The sequence below is a fragment of the Symphodus melops genome (assembly GCF_947650265.1).
Source record: "Symphodus melops genome assembly, chromosome: 19".
NCBI lineage: Eukaryota > Metazoa > Chordata > Actinopteri > Labriformes > Labridae > Symphodus > Symphodus melops.
This window is the reverse complement of record NC_136709.1, coordinates 10,018,830-10,040,033: the sequence shown is the minus strand read 5'-3', so window position 1 is coordinate 10,040,033 and position 21,204 is coordinate 10,018,830. Positions and strand designations below refer to the sequence as shown.

General features: G+C 42.2%; 1 protein-coding gene across 1 annotated transcript in view; it reads right to left on the bottom strand.

Moving 5' to 3' along the window:
- Positions 1-18,998, bottom strand: part of dnajc17 (DnaJ (Hsp40) homolog, subfamily C, member 17) — a 33,883-nt gene extending 14,885 nt beyond the window's left edge. Inside the window, exons 1-10 of the mRNA XM_079369716.1 lie at positions 18,778-18,998; positions 13,273-13,342; positions 11,487-11,545; positions 10,893-10,980; positions 10,623-10,699; positions 9,810-9,924; positions 8,734-8,783; positions 7,000-7,077; positions 4,836-4,916; positions 4,099-4,218 (exon numbers count right to left, since the gene is read on the bottom strand). Of these exons, the coding sequence (XP_079225842.1) occupies positions 4,099-4,218; positions 4,836-4,916; positions 7,000-7,077; positions 8,734-8,783; positions 9,810-9,924; positions 10,623-10,699; positions 10,893-10,980; positions 11,487-11,545; positions 13,273-13,342; positions 18,778-18,858 (819 nt within the window). The 5' untranslated portion in view covers positions 18,859-18,998. The remainder of the gene's footprint in view (positions 1-4,098; positions 4,219-4,835; positions 4,917-6,999; positions 7,078-8,733; positions 8,784-9,809; positions 9,925-10,622; positions 10,700-10,892; positions 10,981-11,486; positions 11,546-13,272; positions 13,343-18,777) is intronic.
- Positions 18,999-21,204: the final 2,206 nt, after the last annotated feature.

Genomic DNA, 21,204 nt, shown 5'->3' with positions numbered 1-21,204 from the left:
CATTTGTTTTGATTCTTGCTGTTTTCTTTCAAAGGTCGACGTTAACTTCCGGCCCGCCGGATCGAAGTCATTGTTGTTATTGTCGATGGTGTCGCGTTGCGAGTGACGCAGAAGACACATTGAAGCGACCGAGACGTTCAGATTGAGTCGGATCTGTAGGAATCAGATTTAAAAACCACCCCCTCAAGTGGTTTGAATCAGATTTGGATTCGGATCTCATGTGGCTTTTTGTGTTCAGACTGGGAAAAATAATAATAATAATAATAATAATAATAATAATAATAATAATAATAATAATAATAATAATAATAATAATAATCAAACCAAATACAATCTGGATGAGCTACAAATCAGAATTGGAGTTGCAATGTGAACAAGGCCTTAAAGACGAGGGATATTTTAGTTGAGAAGACACTTCTTCAGCACGAGCAAAGTTGAGGACAGGAAAAAGAGTGGCTGCTCTTGAGCATCTGCTTTTTGTTGTGGCAAGCATGCCATGACTCTTCAGCTCTCGACGGAGTCAACAGGCATAAAAGGCTTGAACGTAAGTATTCACAGCATGCGGAGCTAAACTATGTGATAGCAGTGATTCATGTCAGCAGTATATCGAGGATGACACAAAACTTGAGGTCTGGCAAAGACAAAGCGGATATTAAGATGGTCATTTCCACATCCTCGAACCGTCTCGGAGGTGTGATATGATTCACCAGTTTGACTGTGTGTTACCATAAAGGCAGCCACGCACTGACACTGTCTGAGACCCAAACAGTTTCTGTTACCACAAAAACAGCAATTAAATCAAAATACTGTTTCTTTTCTGACGTCAGGATCGTTCAGAAACCATGACTAATTCAGGATTTGCTGAGATTTTGCAACTGTGTACAATACAACTCAAACAGAAAGTCAATGGGAATAATTTTAGAGCTTCTTCGAAAAACCTGCCGTCTTCCATCCACTAAGTTTGATGGTTTATTATGTCAAAGAGTAAAGAAACAACCAAGAACAGTTCAGAGAGGAAACTAGATCCCTTTCCCAAATCATCAGTCTGAATTAAGTCGGGGAGCATGGGGAGCTATTTTACACAGTGAGAAAGATGTGACCCTTCCCCGTTATGAAATGTTTAATATCCACAGTGAGAGAGAAAGAATAAAAACAACAGTGTGAATGCAGCAGGGGCCCAGCATTAATCATGTCATATCATCTTCCTGAAAAAGCAGAATAAAACCAAACCAACAGTTCAACAGGTCTCCTCGTTGTCTCCTCGTCAGGGTGATGAAACTCTAACGCACCATGTCATAGGTAATACTGTTCAAAGTCTCCAAACGCTCAGTGGTTTCCTCCAATCTGTGAGATATTTCATTAAAGTACCACTCACTGTACTGACAGCTTCCTGCTAATCTAAAGTCTGTGCTTTTTACATATGATGAGTCCAGGCTACAACACTTTTCTACGGTTATAGCGCCACCTACTGGAAAGAAGAAATGTCTGTAATCGTCTTAAATCTCGATGATGCATAAAGACTGTACGATCTGGGGTTTTGATGGTTCGTCATTTTCACAAAGTTATTGTTGAGAGGCTACATGATCTGAAACACACGTTAGGAGTGCAGAAAACTATTACCTGATCTGGATGGCGGGAGAGTGTTTGGTCAAAGGGTTTAAATCTGAGCCAAGTCTTGGCACCAGCCTTCTAATAAAGCGATCACTGGAACAGCCTCGAAACAAACAATACATTCAGCTCTGGTCTGTGTTGTCAGACGATGCGTTTCACTCAGTGGAGCAGCAGTCATAGTTCAGTTTGACTAGATTTAGCATTTGCTAGCTCATGCTAATCGAACTGTCCAGTTGCTGTTATGGGCGTGGGGCAAAAGGAAAGTGCGTGAGCGGTCTATGGTCAGCTTGAGCTAGCGCAAGCATCGACTCATACTATCTCTCAGCAGCTGAGATGGAAACGTTTTAGAGAAATAATGCAAGTCTATCAAACCCCGGTGAAAATACAAACCGACCTTTGATGGGCCAAACACATGTGAACCCTCGGTAAGAAAATACAAGTTGCCTTTCTGTTGTTTAACAATTGTTAACAAAGTTGATTGACAACGGATACAACCTTCATGACTTTTTTTTTCCACAGACAGTTTGTTCCACCTTTAACTGAGAGAGAGATAGAGCTGGTCATAGTGACAGTATGGGCGCCCCACACTGGTAAGAGCCATCGTCTGCACTTGATTTGATTGCCGGTGTTTGATCTTTAACCCCACAAAATGAACACAGGAAGTGGCACTGTCCACATCATCACATGAAAAATTAATATGGAGTGTTTAGTGTGTGCTTGGAATTTGCAGCTGTTTTTATGTTCACAAATGGTGCGAGGGCCTGTTCAATACTGTTTATTGAATAATTAGCTTGTCCATTTTTTTTTTTTTTTTTTGGGGGGGGGGGCGAGAGCTAGAGAAGAGTGTGTGTGGTTATCAGTTTAGTGTAATCCAGCACCAGAATAAGGTTTTTGATGATGAGTTCCGACATGGCTTTTGCCATTCACATTGACCCTGAGTGTTTGAATAAAGAACGGCCGAGCTGGAACCGAAGCTGAAGCTGAAGTCATACAGCTGCGTCTCTGAGCTCCCTGTAGTGAGACGTTCACTCTCTGAGCTCGAGGTGTGGATTGATGAGGTCAAAGAAGCAAGTCCTCACCCAAGTGGCTCCCATGTGATTGCAGCTGGCTGTTGTGTAGGAGCGATGGAGAGGTAGAAGACATAAAAACAATCTAATATTTAGATTTCAGATAAAGAAAGAGATAGAGAGGGACATCCACGGCTCGAGCTTCTTATTACCTCTAGCCAGGTCCACTGACCCCAGGCCAGATGTGGAACAGAATTACTTATTAGTATAACGGCTAACCCATTCTGTCATGTTTTTGATAATATTCTTGCTGAATGCTAATGTGAAAATTACCCGGCCAAAGTCATGTTTTTATTCTCAGAGGCAGGGAGGGAGAAAAAAAAAAGATGAAGCAATCCGTTTTAGATATCTGTAAGCTAAGACGGGTTACCATAATAACATTTAAAGAGATTAGTGTGACAAGTCCCAGTGTGCAGGCTCAGTCTCACATGCTAGTCTTGACATGGGGCCTTGGGACTCAGCACTGGGTTTTGAGGTGAAATGTAGTTCAGCAGCAGCTCTGGAGACAGAGATAAGTAGACGTGGATAGTCTACCGGTCTGTAATCCCTCACAGGTAAAGATCACAACATAGGAGAAGTAAGTGGACACTATTGGGGGGAAAAATTACTTCATACTAATCTAATGACCAGTAAGAAAAACTTTGTCGATTCTCTGTGGATATAGCTGAAATGTGATTATCTTTGGAGAGGAAATGACTAAATGTGTCTTTGGTGGATGCATGAGCTGAAAGCTAAAACCCCTCCCCAAAAAAACGTGGCCATGCAAAATCAATTAAAACATTGAGCTTGCAATACAGACTACTGTGATTTCCAAATCACATCGAGCTACTCCTCAGGAAGGAAATGTATTAAGATACCTTTTTTTCTAAATGAAGCATCCAGTTAAATGCATTTAATGTTTGGCCTGCAGAAGAATTATCCTTCCAATCCAATAGAAATGAGCATCAGAGAGCGATAAAAAAGCAGATCACCATTTTTTTTTTTAAATTAAAACTATAGAGACACGGCCTCTACAATGTTGACGTGAAATCTATCTCCACCATCATTGCACTCTTCTTGCTGTGCGCTGCTTCGTCGAGCTCAGCATTCCTGGGGTCTCCCAGGTCAGGCTCACTAACGAGCGGCCGACCAGCAACCTTGAGCCGGTACCGGATCAGCGCCGCACCACTCCAAAGCAAATAAACTGAGGGGCCATTTAACCAAACACATTGTTCTCAGCCAGACGAGGGGAGTGCAACACTTGCGCCACTGATATGAAAATAAAACCTCCGAGGGTTTACATACCTCTTTTTCTGGATCAGTGTTTAGGCAATAGTATTTGTGTTGGAAGTTGTGTACATGGGAAGCTTTTGCAACATGTGCTTTCAGGGAGCTAAAGAGGGATTTACGACTTCTTTTTATTATTTTTTTCCCAACGTACCTGTGAAGACACAAACTGGCCTGGTTGAGCTGCTGTGGTGACAACCTCAGGCTGTCCTTCAAGCCACGAAATCTTCAAGGGGTTTTCACTCAGGCCGCATTCATTTTTAACTGCCAGCTCCTAAAAAAGGACAAAATAATGAGCCAGCAGATATAATAGTTTCGCTGCACATATTATACGGGTGGGGGGGGGGGGGGATCTCTGTGTCCAGAAATCTGTATAACGTGGCTATTTGTGAAGGGACTTTTGGTGTAATAAACATGTGAGAGACACATGCAAACAAAGCACAAAAGGTGGACTGTAACTGCGCCAACACTCGGGTAAGGACACGGGCAGGCGGAGACCACAGAACCTGCGCCCAGATCCCAGTAGACAGGCCGAAATGTTCTTTGGACAGAAACCACACGCCACGGAGAGGAAGCCACAACATGAAAGCACAACATCATGACAAACAGCCTGAGGACCCAGACAGCGTAGAACAATGGGTCCTTCCATCCAATGGTTCCTCGAAGCACACGGATCTCCACACACCAGAATGACTCAAACATTTCCTCTCGGTTGCAGAGACTGTCCCGAGGCTGGCAGGTTCTTATGAAAGGTGTCATATTCAGTAAAAATCCAATCCAGCAGGTGACCTCGGACGACGAGGCAGTTGAGTGGCAAACAAATGTGGATCTATGCAAATGAATGATTTTCATTGTTGAAGAGAAAGAACAGGGGAAGAGTTAGGTACTTACAGCCGCTCTCACAGTTGCAAACTCAACCACAGCGCTTCCTTTCTTCTTACTGGAGACAATCACGTTTAACACATCTCCGTACTAGAGGGAAGAAACGGAGAAGAAAAGGGAGAGGAAGAGGAGACAGTCAAATTAGTATTTCCTTTCACAGAGTAACAAAACACCATGCAAACACAAAGCATATGCAGACTGAACAAGTCAAAGCATCGACGGACGACAACAGATTTCTGGACTCAGTGTGTTTGGTTGTTAAAGCTAATCTCTAATGAGGGGCTTTGTATGTTTGCGAGTGAGCCAGTAACACTTCACAGAGCATTAAAGCAACATGACGTTTAAGAGTGCGACCTCTGACCTCTTCAAATAAGACAAGAAGCAACACATTGTTACATTAGCAAACTCGTGACATCAGATGTGAAATGGGGATATGTGGTAACAACATTTTGTTGCATGGAGGCTTAAGCTAGAAGTGCCTCTCTGCCTCAGATCTGAACAGGGAGGGAAGGCCGGCGAGGTGGATACCATTCTCAGTCCTTGTCTGGTCTCTGTCCCGGAGAGATCGAGAGAAAAGGAGGAAGGCAAGAAACTCAGCACAGCAGCCATGAGGGTTTTTTTTTTTTTTTTTTTTTTTTTTTTTTTAAAAGAAATTCCTTAGAGAATCTTATCTTGTGAAGAAGAGAAAAAAAAAAAAAAAAAAAGCTTTCTGGGAACGGGGAAAGTACAGGAATGCTAATGCTTATAAAGGACACCATGGAGCAAGCCAACAGTGACAAAGGAGACTCTCAAAAGGCCTCTGTTTCATAAAATAAAAATCTATTTTCATGGGGTTTTTTGTATTATTCTAAGCGGCCAAAGTACACAAGTCAGCACACGTACGCATAAAGAGACTCATACTCTACTTGCTTTCCCACACAGAGGAGGCTATTTCTACTAACCCGAACCGAGTGTCACTCACTGGAGCTTGCCATTTCAAACAACATTTTTCCCTGAAATCTGTTCCATTTAAAAAGGAACAACACTGTGTTTATTTTGACACAGCCTTTCTGCCTGGGACAGTAGCGCTTGATTTCGTGCAGAGGAGAAATCTCAAACGCCTTTTTTTTTTTTTTTTTTTTTTTCAAACAGGTTGACGTCAGTGACTCTTGGCCTCTTCCCTCGTTTCAGACCAACCTATGGGCGCACCATGACGCATCATTGCATAAGGTGGGACTGGGGTTGCATGAGAAGAGCACATTTCCAAAAGCCTCCCTTGGCACTGCTTAATCACCTGGTAAGAGGGGCACAAACAATGGTGTGCATGGCTTTAAAAGGGCACTACAACATTGCCCTCAGCACTTTCACTGCAACAAAACTTAATGGGCCTCGTTTAAGGGGAAGAGAAAAAGAGAAAAGAAAAAAACAATCGACCGTGCTGATGTCATGCAGACCTGAAATATGGTCGGACTCTGCAGGCAGGTTTGTTACCGTGGAGCTCCTCTGTTGGGACAGTGAGGATAATAAGATGACACGCTGTCTTCCACGGCAAAGTCTGTACGTAGGTAATGAATTATAACCTGTCATCACGACTATGCACTTTTTCTGAAAACTGATCTGCTCATTGTAATTGTTATTTTCTTAACTTATTGTTTGTCGTTTTATTGATGACGTGTGCTGCTGCCCTCTGGGACAGGTCACCCTTGTGAAAGAGATCTTGATCTCAATGGGTTAATTACCTAGTTAAATTAAGGTTACATAAAATAAAAATATATACATATATTGCAAAAACCAAACAGAAAATAGAACCGGATTTAATGAATTTCATCAAAATGGTCTTGATGAAATATTAAAGAAACAGAAAAGTCTGAATGTCAGTTTTAAGTGAATGTATCTTAATGCATTCAAAAGAGCAAAGATTAGTGGACTTCATCACAATGATCACAACATACTGTATATCAGAATCCAAAATTCCTGTAAAACAGTCCGACGTTTACAACATTACCTGCGATATCCTCGTGAAGAAACTCCCATTCAGAAGCATTTTTACAACGGTAGTGCCAAGGTATGCATCATTAAAACATCGCATCTAAAACGGTACATTCCTAAAACTGTATTCCAGATCAAACCGCCCAACAATTCTCCGCATTATAGATAAACATGAACAGTCTTGTGATATTGAGGTATTACTTACCTTCTGTAGAAGTCTATAAAGAATGTCTTGGGAATACCCCCCATTCGTCTCATCCTCTTTTTTACACTTCCACTTTAACTGCAATGAGAGAAACAAAACAAAAACATAGGAGAAGCATGAAGACATACCAGAATTTTAAGAATTGCATAATAATGTTCTAATAGACCACAACTGATTGAATTCAGGTGATGGGGGGCAGAGCGTGCCATGCAGGCTTGGCCCTGATGATACTGCGGGGAGGAAAACATTGTTGTGCTGTGTGAACATCACCCTGGCACCACCTGTGAGACCTGCAGTCAATTTCCATTCATGGCGAGGGTGCCGGACAGCTACAAGAGAAAATGAACACACACCGAGCCCTGCACCAGGAAATACACACTGACTCACTTGCTACACTAAAGCCGCAATGATAACCCTGAAACACCCTGTTAAAGGTACAAAATGTGGATTATCCTCCTCTGGAATATATGGCATCTTTGAACAGTGCTTCTGGGCCTTTGCTAAAGTCTTCACTTAAAAAAAAAAATGAAAAATGCAGATTTAAAAAAAAAAAATCAAGGTACAAATAAAACAGTTGGAACAATTGAAGCTTTAGTTTCTGATTTATTTGTCTTCTCACTGAACACTTTCGTTAGTTACCAACCTCCTTACAGGAGATATTGTGTAACTTCTTAAATGTAGTAATAGTTACATGACAAGCACTGAGAGTTGATTCCACTCCAGTATTCTGCTCACTGTCAGTTAGAAGATTTCTGGGAATTTGCATGTCTAAACCGAGTCTTTTACCAAAAATGACATTTGAAATGAGACGTTCTTCTTCCAAGAGGCCAACTGCAGAGCGCAATGGGAATGCTCTTACCCATTAATCTTAAAATGAGACTTTTTTTTTTCCTGCCTAATGTGATGTTTGTGGTTTAAGCCAACAGCTCTGACACATTGATATGTGGTGCTGCTCCTGGTTTATATAAATAAACAGATCAAATGCATATTAGTGGAAGCAAACCAAATGGGGGTTTTTTTCTGCATCTATGCTAACTTCACTTTTAAACACTGACAAGATTAGAAGTGTATGAACATTTCAAATATAACTGAGATTTTTTTAAGGAATACTGGACTTTAGATTTATTCCGATAGTCCTGATAAAGTCCCGCTGACTTGTTTAAGACTATCACTTTTCAGGTCAAGGAAAAAGAGACACTTTTCAGCTCATTGGCACGGAGGCTAAAGCTCATGTAGGAGGCTAAAGAGAAGTAAATAAAATAGAAGAAAACAGTCAAAGCCTCTGAGATTGCTCTATGTTCCTTTAACTTGTACTGTGATACTGATGTACAAACCCGTGCTGTAATAGATGGCTATCAAATTGTACAACTCGATGTGGTGTCTAACACATGAGCTGAAATCCCCGGTGTCTGTTAATATATGCAGGCTTGGCCGCTCCAAGGAGGAAATATAATTAGCCTTCTCTTGGCGGAGTTACGGTCTCCTGACAACGCCCGGGCCTTCTCCTGAGGGAAGGGCGTTAGATCAGCGTGTTCGCTCAGTGGCCAGACAGCGTATGTGGTCTCCAAATAATAAATTACAAAAGTTTAATGTTCTTTGGAAATCCCTGATGAGTTTCTGCCTACGCTTTCATTGAAAATGAAGCAATTCAGCAATTCTTCTCCTGCCCCTCTTCCTGTTTTACTCGACCGCCTCGCAATGTGGACTTGGGACCACATAGCGAGTGAGACTTACCTTCAATTTGGGGGTCACATTACTCTTAGAACGCCTCTCCACTCCTGAATCTGAGAAAAATACATGAAAGGAGAGATGAGACCGCGCGGTGGTTTTATTTAGACAAAATGCTGATTTAGTGGTGGGCTGTGGAGGCCTGACTTGCTGACTGAGTAATTCGGCAGCCACAAAAGAAGACTACTCTCGGGCCAAGAATCAGAACCTTAAAGCCCTGTTTCCACCAAGCGGTTCATCTCGGTACGGCACACATTTCCATAGACTAAAGCCGGAAAAAATCCCCAAATTACCGACCTGTCTTGTCCTACTTTTTGGGACCCAGAATATCCGACCCTAAGAGGTGGAGCTAAACACTGCAGTACGTTGATTGGTCGAAAAAATCGTCACTTCCCGTGCGACAGCTGTTGAATTTATTAGCGGGGTACACCGTGTCGTGCTGCTATGATGTTACGCCATTACGTAGCTGTTGTGGCTATCCGTGTCCGGCTAACACGCCGCCTACCAAATTAGGGCACGGTTGGCTGTAGAAACGCAAACAGGATCAGGCTTTACCGAACCAAACTGTACTGATCCATACCGGACCGCTTGGTGGAAACGGGGCAGAAGATACCAACATTTCTTATTTGTATTTTAAAATACTCCTATTATTTGTCTCCAGCATGAAGCTTTTGAAAGAAAATGTTGTCGAAACGTTGAAAGTTTAATAGTCAGATAACTATGTGCATACATGATGCTTGATATTCGTACGTAACCGGGTCAAGAAGTCTTCTCGACTAAAAACTAAAATAGTCCTCTTCACATTGTTTTAAAGGAGGGGAGACATTCCAATATGCATTCAGTTACGCTTATGTGAAGAATATTTGACGAACCGCAGGTGGCCTAGCGGCTGCTGTGGTTGCACTGACAGTATAATGGTGGGGTAACGCAGCGGTTCACTCTGGTTTTCAAGATAGAAAGGAGGACTCGTACTGGATCCCACTGACACATCCAGACAGAGCATGACTGAACTGGACTGACACTGTTCTGGTAACAAAACAAACAACAACAAAAAAAACACTGGAGTGTGCGTGGTAGCATACGTCTGTGTGTGTAGCCTTCTGTTTGCTGTGCTTCTTTCTCCCTCTGGATCTGCTCTCTGATGAGCTTCTGTTCCTCCTCAAGCTGCCTGGAGCCCTCCTCTCTCAGTCGGGCGATCTGGAGGACGCAGACGCACATAAAGGTCAACACGGAAACATCCAAACTGGTCCAAAGTGACAGAAAAATGTGGCATCTTTCCTTTTAATCGAACACTGATAGAATATTACCTGTAATACTCTCCTACACTCGACACACTTCCAGCTGCTGTTTCCACGAGAACGCACCACTTATAATGACCTTTACTGTTTTTCAGTGTTTGTATTGTCATGTATGTTTTCAGATCTTCCTACCCAGAGACTACACATGTTCATTAGCTTCCAGGCTAACGCCATCCCATCATTTATGTTGTGCATGGTCCCTGTCAAACGAAAATGGAACAGTGCCATCTACTGGTCCCCCCCTCCCCCCAAAGGCACGAGATAACATGTATTAAACACATTGAGCACAAGTCATGACTCAGAGTGGAAGCATGCAAACCTCTCTTTTTTTTCCTATTATTGGCTTTCTGAACAAAGTGCATAAAGTCATGCAATATCACCTAATGGATACACTCAGATAATTATGATAGGGCAGTGGAGAGAAACATTCCTCTCAGAAAGAGCCTTTGTTCCTGACAGCATGCACATCAGTTTCCTAAGGCCAAAAGAATGGTTAACCCCCCCCACCCCCAGAAAAAAAAACCAAAAAAAAAAACCCCTGGCAGCGTTTGTTTACTGCAGTATTATGTCTCTGGTGGTTTCTGTTAATCATCTTACCTCTTCTTCAAGTGTTCGTGTGTTTTGCACCTCCTCCTGGGTCTGACTCTCTGCGAGTCGTTCTCTGGCCTCCAAGTCTGTCAGTGGAAGTGCACGCATCATCACACGTTTGTACAACCTTCAAACAATCATTTTCAATCACTTCTCCTCATTTGCTCTGGCAAAACAACACTCGACAAAAAAAAACATATATACTCCCCAAAACCAATAAAATCTGTATTTTTATGAAGCACATTTATGAGCCATGCAAAGCCCTTCAAAGTAACCCACCTAGCTTAATCTTCTTCCTCTTGTCATCTAGTTTCCTTGTTCTTTCTTCTGCTTGTTTCTTCGCAGCACAAATCTTATCATAGGCAGCCTGAAAATCAAAACAGTATTACACACCAAGTTTTTATATGGTATGTGTGTGTGTCAATGTGTGTGTGTAGATGCGTGTGTGGGTTCGATCCCCAGCTCCTGCGAGAAACATGTCCGATGTGTCCTTGGGCAAGACACTTAACCCTGAATTGTTGGAAAAAAAAAAAAGAAAGAAAAAAAGTAGATGTGTGTGTCGATGTGTGTATAGATGTGTGTGTGTCGATGTGTGTATAGATGTGTGTGTCCATGTGTTTGTCGATGTGTGTCGATGTGTGTGTAGATGTGTGTGTGTAGATGTGTGTGTGTCGATGTGTGTGTGTCGATGTGTGTGTCGATGTGTGTGTAGATGTGTGTGTAGATGTGTATGCGTCGATGTGTGTGTAGATGTGTGTGTGTGTCGATGTGTGTGTAGATGTGTGTGGATGTGTGTGTGTAGATGTGTGTGTAGATGTGTATTTCTCAGGATGTTGATCTCTGATTTGGAGGCATTAGTATTTTTTTTTTTACCTTGGCAGCAGCATCAGTTAACACCTCAAGAGCCTGGGACAACTGATGGAAGAGCTCCGCTACAAAGAGACAAGAGAGGAAGAGAGAGACGTTTCTGCGACTGAATACACAAAAAAACAAAACACTTTCACCAACTTCATTTGATTCGTTTCTTATTAAAGCTTCAGGAAAAATATTTTTAGAGATGCGGCAATTAAATTTCGCTGTAAGGATAATCACAATAGTGAGAAGCCAATTGCAGATTCTGTTGGGGAGGAGGCGGGTACTAATTTCTTTTTAGGAATTCATTGCTGTGAATTTCAAACGAGATCTGAGAATAGATTTATATTGTTGCTAAATTCTTTCTCTTGAAATGTCACGGGGACACGCCTTACAAATTTCCAAAGACGATACTGATGTTCAACCAATAAATCGGTGCAGCTCTATGTTTTTTGTCCATTCCACAAATACTGTATAAAACACAGGACTTTGTCAATTTGACACCGTATACCCATGATGAAGTACGGTTTACAGTTTCTTAAAGATAAAGTTTGTTGACGAGGTTGAGACCGACTGAGATCGTTTATTTTCTTTCTTTCAAAAGGTGCACAAAGTCTCACAGAGCCTGGTTTCCTCTAACAACTGCTGATTCTCCCCAAACTGGAATCTTCTTCCATCTTTCATTGCAGCACCTCGAGGAGACCACAGCCGCAATCACCGCTACCACGCACAGCACACAAAAATGTTCGCGAGGAGACCACAATCTCGTTCTCCATCACACAACTGACTGCCACACGAGAGCATGATACGAGGCGGCCTTAATCATTCACTTATGGGAGGCCTAGCGCGCCGATACAGTTACTCCCTGTGGGGACGAGCAGTGCGCTCTAATCGGAGGCTCTGGAGCTCATGCTGCCAGCAGGGACACTCAGGTTACCTGCACGCATATAATGGGCTGGAATGAAATCCAACTGGGAAAGACCTGCCATGCCCACTGGGCAGCTCGGGGTGTCACAACATGGTGGGGGGGGGGGGCTAAGGGGGAACAGGGGTGTCTTCAGTCAGTGAGGATTCATGACCCCTAAATCACCTCCTAAATGCAAACAAGCTTCCCCTGGGGGGCAGCGAATCCCCTGACTTGCTCAGTTCTCGTGCGATAGAGACCTCGTCAGTCCATGTGCGGGTTCAAGTGTTGAGGCCCTCCAAACCACTTGGTTTCCATTTCTGGGAAACCGACCCCCTGCTTTTGTATTATTCCTCTCAACCCCCCCAAAACCCAACCAATTTCCCAGTTTTTCTTTTTTTTCTTCCCCCTGACATAATCAGGAATTGTCTGAAGCATCCAGAAACCACAGAAACCTCACTTAAAAACAAGCCTCGCGATCGCTCTTTTCTCCGAGGTGCCTTTTTCTTTTCCTTCTATCCCGGCGAAAAGGCTACACCGAGATTTCCTGGTCGAATTACTGACAAGCTGGTTGGCGACAGGCGCGGAAGGACTCGTAAAAGCGAGGAGTGTGGAAAACTCCAGTGGCGCTGGTTGTGTTTGGCTTGGGCTGCCTGGCGGGAGAGCGAGGCGTCGAGCAGACTTCATACAGAGCCCGTTGGCTACGCCGCCTCTGCAGATACACAAGAGCGTTACGTTGTTTTAGCTGAAGCTGCTGGATCAGACGACTTGTCCTAACTCTTCTGTAAACAACGCAAAACATCGAATTAACATCTAATAAATCTTGAGCTATTTCTACTTTTGACTGGCGGAGATATGAGGTTCAAAGTGGAGTGAATGCAGAGATATAAATATCTCACTCACCTGCTTTCGGGTTGTCCGGGTTTTTGTCTGGATGGCATGTTAAGGCTTTCTGTCGATACGCTTTCTTGATCTAGGACACACAAAAAAAGAGGAAGAACTCCAAAGGTTATTCAGTGTGGAAAATGTGGATAAGACATGTAATCATCATCTGAAGCAAAGAGTGTGGCCATGTGAAGGCTAAACCTTTACATCTCTCAGGAGCGATTATCTTTATCCAGCCGTCCTTGGCGCAGAAAACGTCTGGTCTGAATAACAAATGATGGTCCCATTGAGATAATGCTCCTAATAGTAACAGTCTGACATGAAAGCACCCAGGGGTGAAATGTGGTCTGCGTTTAAATAAGAATGGGGAATTGTAATGTTTGGATCAAATCAACACCTGAGCTGATTCTCTGCTTTGTGTTCTTCTGACATGTCGACCGTGCAGTTAGTCAAGGAACTCCAAACTATTCGAAGAACCGCTGCCAGTTTGCGAGCTAAATGAGGCCTGAGCTGAGGTCCACTTTAAGTCCATCTGTATTTCGATAACACACACAAACAGAGTGCCATTGTCTATAACAAATCTGCGAAGGGTGCCATTAATATTTTAGGCAAGCGGCCAGAACTTTTTTTTTTTTTTTGGGGGGGGGGGGGGGGGGGGGGGTCCAGAAAACCAAAGCGGAAAAACTAAACAATTCTTGGGAGTACTGTAATGTCAGATGAGGTTTTAGTTATAGCTGATTTCTTAACTCCAGGTCACTGCTTGGAATGTTAACCATTCATTGGTTCTTCTAGGGACCACTTAATGACAAGGTGGTTTTCATTAAGGGGGGGGGGGGGTCTGTAGAGTGAAGCGCTGAACCTTTCTGCACACACGCTCATATACATGCATTGCATGCGAAGGATTTGGCACATAAATTCCCTTTACATTCTGAGACAAAAACACACATACCGACATACACTTTCTCACCAGGCTTAATCAGCCCTGCCAATGAGCTCCACGTTTTCACACACACGCACACGCACACGCACACACACACACACACCCATCCCTGCACACACACACACACACACACACACACACACACACACACACACACACACACACACACACACACACACACACACACACACACACACACACACACACACACACACACACACACACACACACACACACACACACACACACACACACACACACACACACACACACACACACACACACACACACAATGTTATGGGACACAGAAATTGAGAGCTCCTTCCTTCACGTCTGGGAAACGTTTGCATTTGACGCCTCGTCCTCTGGCATACACATTCTTCCCTGTCTGTTGTTTTGCAGTTGTTTTTTGGGTTTTTTTCTTCTTAATGCCAAAACATACAACACTGACTTCAACTGGGAGGAAAAAAAACTAATCCCAACTCTGAGGGAGCTGAGAAGAGTGGCGTAATCCATCAGTGTCCAAGTATTTTTAAACAGCAACTTTCAATGAGTGTCCATAACAGTCGAGTCAGACACATCGGGCTGGATGCCCATTGTCCGGGGGTTCGAGCCTCCACATAATTATATGAAAGAAGGAAAAGAACAGAGGGGCCTTCTGGAGACTATCACGGCTCAGACAGCTCAGCGATGTCACAAGTCCTTTCTTCTTCTTCTTCTTCTTCTATCTCTTGGTCAACAGCAGGTTTTGTTTTTGTCAGTACAGTTCCAGTAGTGAATGAGAAGCTGGTTCATACAGAGGTCTGTGCGGGACTAGACTTCATTATATTTAGTGTGGCTGCTCGGCACACAGAGCCCTTCCTACAGATCCGGACAGACACACAGACACACAGACACACAGACACACAGACACACAGACACACGCACGCACACACACAGACGCACGCACGCACGCACGCACCTAAGATGTCTGGCGACCGACAATCAAAAGAAAAAATAACTTAATCTTGAGCTCAAAAGTATCTTTATATATTCATACTTTTACATACTGATTTGAAGTTCACCAAATTCTGTCCATCTGCCTTAACAAGATCAAGCAAAAAGCTCCAACGGAAGCAGAAGCACCTCCTGGAATCTTTGTCCCACACGGCCTTATTAATGCTTTGACATCACACTGGGAAAAAGAATCTGAGTGACAAGACATGACTGACATCCCACGCATTTCAAACCACAATTCCGTGCACTTTTTTTTTTCTTCAACTATTTCCAAATGCGAACTTAAGTGCTTTGGATTTTTGATTTTTCTCTTCCAATCATGTCCATGTCATATCATGTGTATTCAAATCTAGAAGAGCTTCAGTTCTGTTCTTCATTGAAGCTCCTTGTCCTGGTGTGAAAACAGTCTTACTCATACCTCGCAGAGGTCACAGAGCTTTTTAAACCCTGATGTTAACATTACACAGCAAGCTACACAGGGTGATGAAATCTATTATACAGACATTCAAATCTAAAATCAAAGTATCTAAAACAGTAGAAAAATAGAAGAGTGATGAGAGGAAGCAGCACTGTCTTAAATATAGATTCATTTTAAAGTGATTCAACTTCTTCTGTGCTCCTTTAAGAGCTCATGCTGTGCGCTCACTTCACTTCCCGTGTTTTTCATCACCTTCAGTTGGCGGACAGGATAAACGTGCATTTACGTCCTCCCTGATGCTCTCCTGGTGGAAAGCTGCCTGGTTGCACGACATCGTGTTTGTCTCAGTGAGCTCACGTCAGGTTAACACACACCACCCAGCGTTTCACTTCATGAGCCAACTTTCTTCTCTGCCACCTTTTTTTTTTTTTCCTCCTCCTCCTCTTCTCTCTTTTCCTTCGAACTTCCTCGAGCATCCTTCACGATATCCTTGTCTCCTCCAGTGCTGTTCTCTTCAATAATACATGATTACTCCCATCAATGTCCTAACACGCAAGCCTTAATTGAGGCTGGAAGACCCTAAAGCCCTTTGGTCCTACAAACTACAAGTCATAGCAGGCCAACTTTTTTAAAAGGTTAGCACATGTGGATGAGTGCTCTCGGGTCGAGCGGCGTCTTCTGAAAAAAGAAAAAAAAAAAAGGACTAATTCGGTCAATTACTGTGAACTTTGTGCAGTTCACAAAAGAGCTCTTGGGGTCGGCTCTGTCATTTAATCATAAGAGCTTCTGGGATAAAAACCAAGTGCTACACTGAATTCTAAGAAATCTGCAAACATTTGTTTTTTTTTATCCATTTCTATCTCTTGAATATCAAATGATAACTATTTCCCAAGCCAGGGTTTGAGGGAAAAAAGACACCAAGAAATCCAGGAAATACCCCAATCAAGCAGCAGCAGGCCGAACAGTAGCCCAATGGTTAGTGGCGGGTAAAAACAGACTCTGTTCCTCTCTGATCCCGGCTTGCCACAGATTTAACTGCATGCCCACATCTTGTCTTCATTACACCAGCCTTTTGGGCCAATTATAGTTGACAAAACTGGTCCTGGTGTAAATGCAGCGCAGCCAGAAGGGCCCCCGAGCCCGTGTAGCTGCGTGATCTGCCACGGGCCCATCCGCCTTAATGACACTGCCCTGCTACTCATGGTACCTTATCAGCTGGAGGAGAATGATCACAGGCACGATCCGGGGACAGGAGGACAGAGAGGACATGACACGCAGAGAGAAAAACGCTGAGGATGAAGATAAGGGGAAGCAGTGAGAGCCTTGTCCAACCAGCACTAATGCAAAGTCCTAATATTCACTTTTAATGGGATGGTAATTCAATTCAATGATCATTTTTTAGATTATTTGACGATGAACAAATGTTTTGTCCAAGCCCATTTTAATTTGAAATGAACACATTTATTGTTTAGGTTTGATTCTGATGTTATGTGCAATATGTTTAAAATTCCTTATTCTAGTAAAATGCTAGCACCTGGATGCACCTTGGATGCTCTGTCTTGAGGTAAATACACTGCAAAACATTAAGTACACCTTGGATGAAAGGACCACTTGTGTGGTCTTGGCCGTAGAGTATTTAGAAACCAATCTGCGGTAGGTAAAACACACAATTAGGTCATTGTAACCCAAGCCCTGCTGATATGCATTCATGTCTTTTTAAATGGTGGGCAGTCTACCATGGATATGTGGGTACATCAACGATGAACCACCTTTAGACAACCATAGTGGTAACATCTCAGGCTCTGTCTGACGTGCCAGTTTCCTAAGTATGTGTCCACCAGTCGAGTTTCAAAGACGGTCAAAAGCAGAAGGAGTCGCTAAATAGGACCAGCGGGATATGCAGAATGCAAATCCCCTACGTCAAAGCAATGTTTTACAAGCTGTGGCTAACCCCATATAAACAGGCCCTGGGATGAGCCTCTCCCCTCTATCTGTGATAAACAACATGCCTGATAGTGGTGGTGGAGCAGCGGTCAACACAATTGGGATAAGGAGCCTATCTGATGACATCCATCTTCACACGCTTGATTTTTTTTTTCACACACACACACACACACACACACACACACACACACACACACACACACACACACACACACACACACACACACACACACACACACACACACACACACACACACACACAAAATCAGGTCCACCATCAACAGACCTCACAGAACCAGCCGTCTTCATTATGGAGCCTCAGTTCTACCAAAAGCCACAACCGCTAACTTCCTAAAGGAGGACAGGACTTTGAAATCCAATTAAGAAATTAACTTCTTCTCTCATCTTGGCTGTAATTTGAATTTCACATTAGGCCTGTGGATTCCAGATGATGGAAACTGTGAGGAGAGGTGGTCAGAGGAAGAAGTTGGACTTTGGACATAATCGTGCACCGATCATGACTAGGAAAGTAGAGGAGGATGAGTTAAATATACTGTATATAAGTTAATCTATGCATATCACGCATGCATGTTTATTTATTCTATAACACACAAAAGTGTACAACACAGATTTAACCTTTTACAAATAGGCTGTCTAAAAACATATTACCACTCTTTGTTTATGAACAATCACTTATGTTTACGTTTAGAAAAGAATTACACATTGAGCCTCAAAACATTACACACATTATTACTATTAGTATATTCATAGAGGTTAAAGTAGTTCGTCATTAACTCAGTAAGTGACAAAAATCTATAAAATGTCACCCCTCAGTGGCCGTTTGATAGCATTACATCTCACTATTTCAGCCATGAGTTGGTTTATCTGTGGTGTGATAAACAGCTTGGAGTTTCCTTAATGAAAAAGTTAATACTCGATATAACCCAGCGTCTTCATTTATATTTAAAAAAAACTAACTGTGTCAAGAGTTTAATAATAATAATAAAAAATACAGTACACGTGCTTCTATGACAGTTAAAAAAGGGTATCTTCAAGAACAAACACAGCATGTTATATATGTGTACGTATCTAATCTAACCTAGCAACAAATCCAGTCACCTTTCATTAAAAACACATTGTTTAATTTGAGGTTGTTGATATACTAACCCACAGTTAAAGCTTCATGGTAACTAGCTCGACAGTTAAGTGAGATATTTTTACACACCTCTTTCGTTGTAGCAGTGCTTTCAATACCGAGCAAACCATAGAGGTCCATCTGTAGGATTTCTTTGGCCTTTCCAGACATGTCTGCCAGAACAAAAGATACAGTACTAACACAGAATAATGACAGGTGTACACGTTAGCTAGACGTATGGCTAAAGACGGCTGTGGTTTGTTGTTGTTGTTCCAGTTCAGACCGCCTCTCAACCAGGAAGCACATTTCGCTCTTTTCTTTTGCATCCTATAAATTGCATTACTGCCACCTGCTGGATGTAATTATTACACTCCACCCGCTGAGATGATCCTCAACAGCATTATTCTCTCACTTTGTGTTGTATACTTTCTACAGGTAACAAACACATGTTTCACTGTTTCTGTTTGCTTGCAAACCTCGCCGAGACCTTTTGTTTAACAAGGCTAAGGCTCTTTAATCATGTGTCTGAATGATGTGTCGTAATTAATATTTTTTTGCTTGACTTTTACAGACAGAGATTTCCATTTGATCATCCTCTTTAAAGCCCATCTTGCTGATGGAGCAACCATTTAATTGGTTTTTAGCTCTCTGTGACCTGGTAGCCACATAAACACACACACTATGGATATTTTTAAATCTGTAAACAGTTTATAAATTCATTCATTCATTCAGTTTATAAATTCATTCACATGATCCTGTGTACTTTTCGAGTAAAAGGACTTAAATGACAATAGAGCAACACATCAGACATTGCCACAGCCAGTGTAACTGTCAGTGAAGTAAAGTCCATGTCTGCAGCTATTTTCCCACTGCTTCATGGAAAGCACTCTCGCTTAGAGCTTTGTCTCTCCCAGCATGTGAGAAGTTCCTTTGTGTTCACACAGTAAATCAACAGGCCCTAAAAAGTGTTCCCTGTAATCCAGCATCATCTGATTATATCTGAGATGCATGGCATCTCAACCATCTCGGCCTGCAGACACAGGAGTTGTTTAAACAACACCAATACAAGCACATTGCTTCCTGGGAACTCAAGTCTTTAGTCTGCAGTTTTTTCAGAAGTTAGGTTAAAAATATAAATTAAGACTATATTTACATCAGATAATGTCTATCACTTTTAACCTTTCAACCATTTTTGTGTTACTCAACACAAACAACAACAACAAAACTCTGCCTCTTGCCACTTCCTGTCCCCTCACCACAAACACCCCACCTTTGCTCTTGGTTTGTGAAGAAGCTTTATGGCTGTTCCTACAGAGACAGAAGATGGAAAGTCACCAGGTCCAGAAGGCTTGTTACCCTTATTTGTTAAAGTCTGTGCAGACCAGCTGGCATCCATCTTCATCAAATTCTTCATCAGATAACAGGAGCTGTCTGGAGTCTGTCAAAAATGGTCCCCTAAAACATTCAAATTTCATTATATTTCCAGATTTCTGTCTTTTGTTTGGGTTTACACTTTGTTTGCCCCATGGCCATACAGGCTTAATTAGACATATTCTACCTTTTAAAGTTCATGGTTAAGTTATTCGGCTTACACATTCTGATGTTTTTTTATTATTATTTTTATATTAGTATTATTCAACTACTGTTTTGGAGGTTTTCTCTTTTTCACATGACAATGACAGTGCTGATTTTTGTGGAAGTCATAACATGTGACATGTGCAGAGGCTGCAAATAATCATGAGATTTAAAAAATGCATAGTGCTCTCTGGTGGAGAAGGGATGTCTTTTTAAGTTCAACTCAAGCTCCTTCCAGTATTTCTAAATTACACTGAATTCTTTGAAATCTCCCTGCAAAACAGTGGTACATACATGTATCCTTGTAATTCACCAAATGACTATAACTATAACATTACACAGGTATAGTGGATAACTGTTGTTCAATAGGGATTATTGCAAATGTACTGTATGTGTGTTGTTTTTATTTGGGCAGCCCAGCTCCACCTTTGTTTACACATGTATCATGGTGTATCCTGTTTAAGTCTTTGGTTTGAATTATAGACATCTGGCAACACCTTGTATCAATTGTCAAATGTAAACAGAAAAGTCATAGTTAACACAGGACCATTTCTCATTATATAGTTGTATACCAAATATAGACTCAAATACACTATGTATACTAAAGAAGTTATGATTGATAATTTTACTTTTTCGGGCAGTGTGGTGTCCAAACTTTGATCTGTGTAATGTCAGGGGTCTTTGACCTTGTGATCACAAGTAGAATGGGGAGTATTTCTGTTGAAATTATTTGACTTAATTATACAAAATAATCATCAACAAAGAATGCCTTTCTGGTCAGAGAACCTTCTCACACCACTCTGAATGAAGTTACCATATGTGACTGCTTTCTTGTCTAGATCTGTCCTTAGCTAGCCTTTTTTGCCAAGATTACCAATCTTGTCAGCACTTTCAGCCAGAGGGATCTGTAATAGTGCCAAATTAGGAACACGTCCCAACTTG